This window comes from Pituophis catenifer, unplaced genomic scaffold (assembly GCF_029215685.1).
Source record: "Pituophis catenifer annectens isolate HBS135680 unplaced genomic scaffold, rPitCat1.0.hap2 SCAF_7, whole genome shotgun sequence".
Taxonomy (NCBI): Eukaryota; Metazoa; Chordata; class Lepidosauria; order Squamata; family Colubridae; genus Pituophis; species Pituophis catenifer.
In genome coordinates, this window is record NW_027256887.1 from 33,089,362 (window position 1) to 33,101,072 (window position 11,711).

General features: G+C 39.6%; 1 protein-coding gene across 1 annotated transcript in view; it reads left to right on the top strand.

Moving 5' to 3' along the window:
• Positions 1–11,711, top strand: part of IRAK4 (interleukin 1 receptor associated kinase 4) — a 45,484-nt gene that overhangs the window by 21,782 nt on the left and 11,991 nt on the right. Inside the window, exons 9-11 of the mRNA XM_070948073.1 lie at positions 3,313–3,375; positions 4,582–4,740; positions 5,665–5,701. Of these exons, the coding sequence (XP_070804174.1) occupies positions 3,313–3,375; positions 4,582–4,740; positions 5,665–5,700 (258 nt within the window). The 3' untranslated portion in view covers position 5,701. The remainder of the gene's footprint in view (positions 1–3,312; positions 3,376–4,581; positions 4,741–5,664; positions 5,702–11,711) is intronic.

The window sequence follows — 11,711 nt, forward strand, 5'->3', positions numbered from 1 at the left end:
TTTAAAATGGCGACTGCCGAGGCTTGAGAAGGGGCTGAAAGGGAAAGTCCTTCCGTTTCTTAATAAACTACAAAGTAGTGGAATAAACACTGCTGGCTACAACTGAAGAAAAAGTTCTACTTTTATGTTTTCTTTTTCCTGGAGATCTGATATTGATCTTGTTTGGAAAGAAGCTTTTTTTCTCTTTCTTTGCTTTTCTTTTCTTTTTTAAGAGAGTTTGTCTGTGTGGAAATATGGCGTTTAGACTTACAAAGCCAGACAAACAAGCAGCGGGGGGGGGGATTCCCCCATCTATAAACTATATGAACAAGTTCTAAACCTACAGATTCAGAAAACTGATTTTAATATAATTGAATTTCTCTTGGAGGAGATTGTAAGAAGGGATGAGATTGTGAATCAGAACTTTGAAAAATTTAAGCAGGAAATTAAAGAAATGGTGCCATTAAAGTTTGATACTTTGCAACGAAAGATTGTAAAAGTGACTAATGGTTTTTCAGAAATTGTTATGAAGTTGGGTACAAATATAGATTTATTAGAGTCTAAAATGGAGGAAATTGAGAATAATTTGGACAATAAAATACAAAACTGAAAATGATTTGATAAACATTCAAGACAATAGCTTAGAAGAAAAACTTAAAATGGAAGCTGATCATAAGACTTGTAATGCAGAAAATATGCAACAACGGATTGAAAAAGAAGTTTTAATGATGCAATACAATCTCACAGAATATGCAATTAGACTGAGAGGATTACAGGAAAACAACAGAGATGACTTAAGGAAAATATCTTCTGAAATTCTGGCTGGGATCTTAAAGGTTCATCCTGAGGAAGTATTTTGCAGGATTGACAGAGTCTATAGAATAAATTCCTGGATTGCAAAGCAAAGGCAACTGCCTAGAGATGTGGTGATTTATTTTACAGATAAAGAAATAAGAAATAATATTGTGCAAAAATCTTTTAATTCTACTTTGCAATTGTTTGGAAGAAAGATTTGAATATATAAAGAGTTACCGCCTAAGATGTTATTGGAGAGAAAGAAATTTGGTTTTCTGGTGACTGAGCTTAAAAAACGAAATATTTTATTTAGGTGGGATGCGTCAGTTGGCATAATATTGAGATATCAAGGAGAAAGATACCAATTAAATACTGTTGAAAAAGCGGAAGAATTTTACCAAAAAATTTTGAAAATGAGTACAACATTTTTATGCACAACACAAGATAAGCAGAAGGAGTTGGAAATAAGGGAAAATACCAAGTTATAGAGGCTTCTGTAGATGAATTGCCTTTGGATTCTTTAGATACCTCAGCTGGATTATCTATAAATAAGAGAGATGTGGTATCGGACTTTAACGTGATGATTCATCAAGTTACAGACAAGCATGGAAACCAATTAGTTGATACACAATTTATAGAAAAGAAACATGAGTTACAAAAGCAAAACCAACAAGATCAAGTTATAAATCAGAACGAAAACCGACCAGTTGACATACAATTCGTAGAAAGGAAATTAGGATGGAGATCAAACCCACAAAAAGTCAAGAAAAAAAAGAAATAGATCTCACAAAAATAAAAATTTCTAAATTAGGCAACAGTGAAGCCAGTTATTTAAAAGGAGACTGAATACACGAAAGGCGAAGTATTGGTTAATATTATCCTGAGGAGAGTGACAGACCTCTGCAATGCTGTAATTTTGGGATGTGAAAATGGCCTTAAATTGTTGGATTGGAATTATCTATTGTGGACTTTTTTTTTGATAAATATATTATGTTTATGCTGAGCTACATGGCAAGAGAGTTATGCTGGGGCATGCAGAAGATCTGGTTGTTACCCCATTATGACGGTGGGAATTAATCCTGAAGAAAACCACTATTACAGATATTATATGGAATACAATTATAATGTCACTCGGGTGGTTGTTTTCTTTTTTTATATACATGAAGATATTTATTACTGATGGGGGCAGATGATAACTGAGGATTTTGAATATTCTGTTGCAATCAGAATGTTATGTTACCCTAATATGGGTGATGGAGTTAACAATCCAGTGGAAAGACATGAAAGAAGACATTATATGGATTATAAATTTAAAGTCATTGATTTTATCTATATAAGGGAATATTTTTTTTAGTAGGGTGGGCAGAAGAATAAAGATATTAAGAATTGTTATGTATGATAATTTTGTAGGAAAGTGGGTGGAGACAGGCTAGTTTATTGATTGTTTAGTTTAAGAAAAGGGATGTTTAAGAGATAGGTTGCTTCGAGATGTTATATTAATATACACAAAAGATTAAATGTTAAATTAGGATTTATTATATAGTTTTAAAGTGGAAGGTTGTTTTGAAATGTTATATTAATATACATAAAAGGTTTGATTTAAGAGATATATGTATGGGGGAGGAGAAAAAGGACAGATTATTGCTAAATTGGGTGTTATATTAATATATAGATATATGTATGGGGGAGGAGAAAAAGGGCAGATTATTGCTAAATTGGGAGTCGTAATAATATTACTATGCTAAATCAGAAGTTATTATACAACGTTATAGTAGAATGTTATTTTGAAATGTATGGTAAAAGGGGGATGTAATAATATTATTAGAAAGAAAGGGTCAGTATTTGGGGGATGGAGCAAGGGGATGGTAAAATATTATATAATCTGTTATGAATTTGGATCTTACTTTGAAGAAGTCACAGGGGGACGGGTGGTGAGGGGGGGTTAGGGAGGAGGGGGGGAGAAAAAAGGGGGAAAATTTGTATTTGAAAAACTTTTTCAATAAAAAAAAAAAAAGTCATGAATGGGATTAAGTGGGAATTGCCCATTGTTTTATCTCAAGCCAGAGTTTTTCCTAAGAGGCTGACTCCTAGTAGTCAGAGGGCATACAGTAATATTTATTTTTTTCTCAGGCAGGTATCAGATATTTAAATATTATTTAAATATCTATTTAAATATCTATTAAATATCTATTTATTAAATGTCTATTATTTAAATATTTGTTCATCGTGAAAAGGCTTCAAATCCCCCTCTATGAAATGTAGAATTTGAAGAAGTTTCTGATGTAATCCTGGGTCTATTGATAATCATACAGAGATTTTGAAAATGGTTTATTCATATATTCAGTGATACACTTTTGATCAATAATTATAAACTAAGTCTTTATGGAATTGTACCAAAGTCGCTCACTTTGTTGCTAAGGTAATTGAGTGTCCCTCGCTGAAATAAAATAGTATTTTTTTTATATTGATTGTTGTACAGTGATATTTGATGAAAATCTGTGACATCTATTTCACTTATTAATTTTCACCTGTTTCCAGGTATTACTCGAAATAATAACTGGGCTTAGTCCTATGGATGAAAATCGGGATCCCCAGTTACTGGTATGTTCATATATATAGTTTCATGTATCAGTTTCAGTGCTATGCCAGTGCCACGCCTGCTGAAGTTCAGCATCTTTGGAGGGCACAAGGCTAAGAAAAGCTGGTCTACTGTTTCAGTGGGTTCGGCATATTCTAGTAGAAGCTTTGCCAAATTCACATATTGCCCTAAGTTGTATTATGATTTGCTTGTGGCTTATTTAACAAGTTGTAGTTAAAACAAGGGTTCAGAGTGATCATTGAAGTGAACATCAAATATTTGTAATGTCAATATTGTGGAATTTAAAAAAAAACTTTGCCCTTATGCTGGTTTATTTTAAAGTTAGATCCATATAGGTATAAGAACCAGTGTGGCAGTGTGTTTCTGTTGATTGTTTGGTAATATCAGAAGTATCAAGTCATAGAATAAAGCAGTTTCTTGATTCCTTTTGGAAACTGAAGAAAGAAGTACCTGAATATGAATCAAGGAAACTGGGCATTATCTTAATTGGAGATAATAATTTCTTATCAATAAAACTTTGTGAAGATGTTAAGTGGTTGGAAACTAATCAAAGAGAGAAGCAACCTGCAATTGAGGAGAAACTTCCTAACAATTAACCAGTGGAACAGCTTGCCTTCAGAAATTGTGGACGCTTCATCTCTAGAGGTTTTTAAGAAGAGTAGACAGTCACTTATCTAAATTGGTATAGGTTCTCCTGCTTGAGCAGAGGGCTGGAATAGAAGACCTCCAAGGTCCCTTCCAGCTTATTCTATTCTAAGTAAGATAAAAATATGCAAGTTCAGATAAGCAAATGCTTAATGTGATTGAAATATAACTGTCCATATAACTTAAAAATATTCCAGAAGATGGGAACCTGTAATATTGTGAAAAATAGGATAGAAAAGGTTTTATCAGAATCTAAGCAAAACATAACATGGAAATCTGAAAACTTTGTTATTTATTTACATTCTATAATATAGGGGTTCCTACTCCTTTAGCCTCATAGGGTAGGGGCACTCAACAGCCCTTCTTGCAATGAATGTACAAGATGACCTATAGATAGGGTGATACAAACATATGACCTCTCCCATTGTCCCATCCTACCATACTATCCCAGCTTGCTTTATTCCATTTAATCAATTCACAAGAACAATCTGTTTTTCTTCCTTCTTTATGGAATTCCTATATCATTAAGTAATATTATTTTAATACTTTGCTGCTCCATTCAGCTGTCCATCAAAGAGGAAATTGAAGATGAAGAAAAAACTATAGAAGATTATGTTGATAAAAAAATCAGCAATTTGAACATCACCTCAATTGAACATATGTATTCAATTGCTTCCCCGTGTCTGAATGAGAAGAAGAACCGGAGGCCAGATATTGAAAGGGTACCAATTTTAAATATGGTGATGCAACACACACACACACACACACAAACGTATGTATGTATGTATGTATGTATACCGTGTTTCCCCCAAAATAAGACCCTGTCATATATATTTTTTGCCACCAAAAAAGGCAGGTCTTATTTTTTAGAGCGGGGGGATGTCATCCACTGACTCACCTCATTTGTGTGCGTCGCTCCTGGTCTCCTTTTCACTGTCAAAGGCCTTCAGGAACTTCTGTGGCCCGCAAGGCTTTCCTGAAGGCCTCTGTAGCTGATAACAGGACTCCGGATTGAGGCCGAGGCCTTCAGGAAAGCCTTGCCAGCTGCAGAAGAAATGGGCTGCTGGCAAGACAGGTGTTGGGGTGTGTGAGGCCTGACTGCAGCTGTCCAAAGGTAAGTAGTAGGGCAGCTCCACCACCACCCATCCCCACCCTAGCTTAATTTTTACCTGTGTACCCTGGAGTGGGCAGGGTCCTAATTAGGGCTTATTTTGGGGATAGGGCTTATATTGGGCGCACATGTAAAAATCAACCTAGGACTTTCGGAGGTCGTATTTTCGGGGAAACACGGTATCAAGGGTGGTATTCACTTACCTTTGCTACTGGTTCACAAATGTGACCGCACACCACCTCCGTGCAAGCACAGGACCTTCCACACAGGCGCAGAGTGTCAAAAACAGTACGTGATGATGTCCAGATGGGTGGCCAGAGCCTCCCGCCACTGCCACCGGTTCGCCTGAATCGGATAGAACCGGCTGAATACCACCACTGCACGGTATATGTATGTATGTGTGTGTGTGTGTATGTATATGTATATATACATTATGTACATATATGTATATATGTATGTAGGTATGTCTATGTATATATGTATACACACACCTTTTAAATTTGCCAGCTTGAATTTTGTATTTTTTCTGTTTCAGGTCAAAGAACATTTAAAAGAAATGTTGATTGAATAAGGTCAGTTCTGTATCTTAACTTGGTGTTTAAACAAACCTGTTTCTATATCCTGACTTGAATATTTGTGTTCCTCTATGAGGAACACTATTCAGTGTTTTTTAAAGGAAAAAAATATGGTTTGTGCCCTTTGATCTATTCATAAATTAGGATCTATTCATAAATATAGTGATAAAAATGTATTCAGTAATACCAAAATGAAATCTGCAACAAAGATCACATAAGTCTTGTCTTTTTAAAATCATATATGCTTCTTCTATATATTCTAAACATAATTTATTTTCAAAAACATAGTCTCTTTTCTAGTATTCTTGTTTTCCCTTAGCAAATTTCATAAACTCAGGGTATCCTAAATTAATGTCACATTTAGAGTTTTATTCTTGTTAAGAGAATAATACTATAATCTTATGTAACTTCATTTCTGATTGCTAAGAATGAAAAAAAATGGTGAGGCTGGAGAAGCTATCAATACTTTTCAGTATTGAAATATTTGCTTTGAATGGATAGCTGGGAGGAAACTCTTTATTTGCTTCATTTTAGCTTAGCAAAAGTTTCATTGTAAGTTTGATGCTAAAGTAGGAGAGAACTTTGTTATTTATGGATTATCTCCAAGTTTATTAAAAGGCTCCCAATAAGGGTTTATTATAAGGACTAACTCAAGGATTATTGTCCTCACCATTTGAACTAAGTAAAGGTCAAGAAAACCTGGATCTGAAGTGAGAAAATTGGGAAAGTTTAAGTATTTGATGCTGGGATCTGTTTTGAGGAAAAAGCTCTAGTTCTGAGAGGTCTGAAACCATATGTACAGATCTTAGAAAAGTTTTAATTTTGCTTATGAATTAAGAATTTGGGCAGAAAGGATATCTTCTTCCAATATCTATAAGCATACCACATCAAAAAATCTTGTATCTATAGATTTTACAAGATTAATATTGAATATATTAATGTAGCAGTCAGGTATTGTTTTCCTCATTCACATCCTTAAGCACTCATCTATTTAATTATTTAACAGTATTCATAACGACTACAAAATCCATCTTATCTTCCTTCCTATACCACATTATGCATTTTTGAAGTATACAATAGAAAGCACCTTTTCAGTCACTAATTCATCAGTTTATTGAAGTCACATGTACAATTATTAGGAAATAAACTGAATGTCAACTCGACCTGCTCTCAAGTTGCTATAGGCAAGGGGGACGGGGAGGCTCATGATTTCATTAGGGCAGAGGTCTTCAAACTTGGCAGCTTTAAGACTTGTGGACTTCAACTCCTAGAATTCTCCAGCCAGCTGAAGAGAGTTGTGGAGTTGAAGTCCACAAGTCTTAAAGCTGCCAAGTTTGAAGACCTCTGCATTAGGGGGTCGCTCAGAACCCTGACACTGTAATGAATTCAAAACTGCTTATTTTCAAGTAGACAAGAGTATTTTTGCTTTACAAGGCAATCTTTATTTGCTTTGGATCAGTTACTACACTTTCCTTTGTTCCAGTTGAGGCTGTTTTTGAATAATTATTATAGGCAAAAATCCCTAAAGTATTAGGTATGTTATTAGAAAAATAAACAACCCTATCACTATTATAAAGTAATAATTGACCTTACTGTCATTGAAACTGTAGTGTTACATTCCACAGCATATACTGTGAAAAACTGCAGAAATAATTGCAGTTTGGTTTCTACAGAAATACGTAGTTTTATAAATTAACTGAAAATCTATTTTATCACCAAGTATGTGTTTAAAATCAAGGATAGCATCAGTGCTGATTTACAAATGATTGTTCATTCAAATTAAACCTTATTTATTAATCAGTTTACTGAATTTATTGATATACATTTTATATAGGGACAAGGAGAGAAAAGAAATAGAAATTAACAAATTAATCTCTAGAAACATATAGTTTACACATTTCTCACATTCATTGCATATAAAATGCTTATTTAATAAATATAAAACCTGCATATTTACAAGGAAGCAAAAGCCAATGGATGTAGGAGTATTACTTCCTATAAATAACCCATACATTAAGACTACATTAATCAGTGTTTTTATTTTGAATGGATACTTTGTGAATTAGGCCCTCTTTAATAAGTTTGGGACTTCAGTTTCTAATGGGCATATATGTTCCTTCATCTGGAAGACACTAATAAGATTGCTTAGGTCAACTCACAGGAATAATGTTCTATAGAATCAAAGGATTTGTTTGAACTCCCTACGCACAGTCACTCATGCCCTCGTCACCTCTCGTCTGGACTATTGTAACGCTCTCTACATAGGGCTCCCCTTGAGGTGCACTCGGAGGCTCCAACTGGCGCAGAGTGCGGCCGCGCGGGTGGTTATGGGAGCAACGTGGGTGCATGTCGCTCCTGCGGGAGCTGCCCTGGCTCCCGGTGGTCTTCCAAGTGCGCTTCAAGGTTTTGGTTATCACCTTTAAAGTGCTCCATGGCTTAGGACCTGGTTATTTACGGGACCGCCTGCTACCACCAATAGCCTCCCACCGGTCAGTACGCTACCATAGAGAGGGGCTCCTCCGGGTGCCGTCGGCCAAACAATGTCGACTGGTGGCCCCTAGGGGGAGAGCCTTCTCTGTGGAGGCACCTATGATCTGGAACGAGCTCCCCCCGGAGATACGGAGAATCCCGGATTTGTGCACCTTCCGTCGCGCACTTAGGACTTTTTAATTTCATCAAGCTGGCCTGGCCTAAATCTTCTCCCCTTTTTAAATGTAATTTTTAATTTGTTTTAAATTATGGGGTATTTTAAATTTATCTCAGCCAAATTATTTAATTCGTTTTTATTCTATTTTAAATTTTTGTATTTATGTGTTTTATTTTGTGGCTGTTCACCGCCCTGAGTCCTTCAGGGGTAGGGCGGTATAGAAATCCAATAAAATAAATAAATAAATAAATAACTCAAAGTAATCACAATTAGTTTCACAATTTGAGACACTTGAAAAAAAAAGGGAATATTTTAATTTTTTAAGATAGTAGAAATGCATTAGGACTCACATTGTTTCTTGCTTCTTAATAGTATTGGTACTAACAGTAACAAAGTAGAAATTTTTGTAGAGAAATGGAATTCATTTACTGGGAAGAGAAAAGTCTGTACTGTGTTCCTTAATAGCATATTAATGACAGAATCATCCTAATGAATAACATTTTCTTCCTTAAGCAGAAATGAAATTTGTGAGTCAGAATTATTGAAAAAAATTACTCTTTCAGAAGAAACAATAAATGCATTGTTACTCAATTATATGAAAATTTAAAGTTGCATTTCTGTAGCAAATACTGTATTTTTCGGAGTATAAGACGCACCTTTTGACCCCCAAAAAGGGGGTGAAAATCTGGGTGCGTTTTATACTCCGATTGTAGCCCTGCCCACCTGTCAGCCCCTACCCTTCACACATTTTCGGGCAGTTCCAGGCAGCGGGAATCTGGGTCGGGGCACAGCCTGAGGAACAACCCTCTTCAGGATGGTGGGGGGTGGGGGGAATCTGCCCAGCAGCTTCGGGGAACAAGGTGGGCCCTACGGTTTGCAGCTGGTCACCCCTCTGGCCGCCCAGCAGGCAGCTTAGGGCAGTCAATGATCGCAATGACTTCACTCCCCAGCAATGTGAGGAGCCGCCGTAAGCTCTTTCCGTGCCCAGAAGCCGAGCGAGCCGAACGGGAGCTCCTAAAGTGAAACATCTCTCCTTTCCAGCCACTGCTGCCCGGATTCCCCAATGCAATTCTCAGAGCCGCGTTTCAGGCGGCAGGCGGCCAATTCCCCTGCAATGTGCAGGGGGGAACTGGGAACCGTTTTGGATTTGGGGAGGGGATTGCAGCGCTGCCACCTGAAACGCAATGCACTTTTTTTGCCTCTGCACACCTCATGTTTGGAATCGGGAAGCAGATTGCGAGTCTGCCGCCCGAAAACGCTTTCCTGATTCCAAAGGAAAGCGTTTTCGGGCGGCAGACCCGCGAACCCTGAAACGCGGCTCTGAGAATTACATTGGGGAATCCAGGCAGCGGTGGCTGGAAAGGAGGGACAATTCACGTTAGGAACTCCCGTTCGGCTCGCTCGGCTCCTGGGCGCGGAGAGGGTTTAGGCAGCGGCTCCTCACACTGCTGGGGAGTGAAGTCATTGCGACCATTGTCTGCCCTGAGCTGACTGCTGGGCGGCCAGAGGGGTAACCAGCTGCAAATCGTGGCGCCTGCCTTGTTCCCTGAAGCTGCCGGGCTGATTCCCCCCCAGACCATCCCAAAAAGGTTTGTTCCTCAGGCTGTGCTCTGTCCCTCCCCCCAGAGCATGCAAGGGGTCTCTTTGGGGGAAAGCGAGTATTTATTTATTTATTTATTTATTTATTTATTTATTTAATTAATTTTATTTCTGTACTGCCCTTCTCCCGAAGGTCTCAAGGCGGTGTACAGCCTGATTAAAAGCACAGACAGACAAAATTTTAAAATAATTAAAATTATTAAATAATTGGCTCAATTATAAAACCCCCAAATTTAAAATCCCATATTTAAAACCAATTAAAATCTTTACATTGATAGCCCAGCCTGGCGGAACAACAAGGTTTTGAGGGCACAGCGAAATACACGGAGATCGGAGATCTTACGCATTTCTGGGGGCAGTTCATTCCAAAGGGCAGGGGCTCCCACAGAGAAGGCCCTCCCCCTGGGTGTCGCCAACCGACATAATTTGGCCAATGGCACCCTGAGGAGACCCTTTCTGTGGGAGCGGACTGGCCGGTGGGAGGCTATTGGTGGCAGAAGACGGTCTCAAAGGTACCCAGGTCCAATGCCATGGAGAGCTTTAAAGGTGGTAACTAAGACCTTGAATCGCACGCGGAAGACCACTGGGAGCCAGTGCAGCTCGCACAGGAGGGGTGTTACGTGGGCACAACGAGTTGCGCCCATAACCACCCGCGCGGCTGCATTCTGGACCAGTTGGAGCCTCCGGGTGCTTTTCAAGGGGAGCCCCATGTAGAGAGCATTACAGTAGTCCAGTCGGGAGGTGACAAGGGCATGAGTGACTGTGCGCAAGGTGTCACGATCCAGAAAGGGCTGCAACTGGCAAATCAGGTGAACCTGATAAAAAGCCCCCCTGGCCACGGCCGTCATATGTTCTTCTAAAGACAGCTGTGTGTCCAGGAGGACGCCCAGATTGCGAGCCCTCTCTGTGAGGGGTAAGGACTCACCCCAATAGTCAGCGATGGCACCAGCTGACTATATTGCGACACCGGGAACCACAGCCACTCAGTCTTGGAGGGGTTGAGTCTGAGCCTGTTTCTCCCCATCCAGACCCGCACGGCCTCTAGGCAGCGAGACATCACATCAAGGGCATTGTTGGGGTGGTCTGGGGTGGAGATGTACAGCTGAGTATCATCAGCGTACAGGTGGACTCTCACCCCCAAACCACAGATGATCTCACCCAGCGGCTTCACATAAATGTTGAACAGAAGGGGCAAGAGGACCGACCCCTGCGGCACTCCCCATGCGAGGCACCTCGAAGTCGACCTCTGCCCCCGTCAACACTAACTGCGAGCGGTCGGAGAGGAAGGAGGAGAACCACCGCAAAATGGTGCCCCCTATTCCTAACCCCCACAACCGCTGCAGCATGATACCATGGTCAATGGTATCAAAAGCCGCTGAGAGATCTAACAGGATTAGGACAGAGGAACAACCCCTGACCCGAGCCCTCCAGAGATCATCCACCAATGCGACCAATGCCGTTTCTGTGCTGTACCCCTGCCTGAAGCCCGACTGGTACGGGTCCAGATAGATAGCTTCATCCAGGTGCCTGGGCAGTTGTCGTGCCACCACACTCTCAACAACCTTCACCACAAAATGAAGGTTGGAGACCGGACGATAGTTGGCTAATTCAGCCGGGTCCAGGGAAGGCTTCTTGAGAAGGGGCCTCACCACTGCCTCTTTCAAGGCAGCGGGAAAGGCACCCTCACTCAGAGAAGCACTTATAATCCCCTGGAGCCAGCCTCGTGTAACTTCCCGGGAGGCCAGTACCAACCAGGAGGGA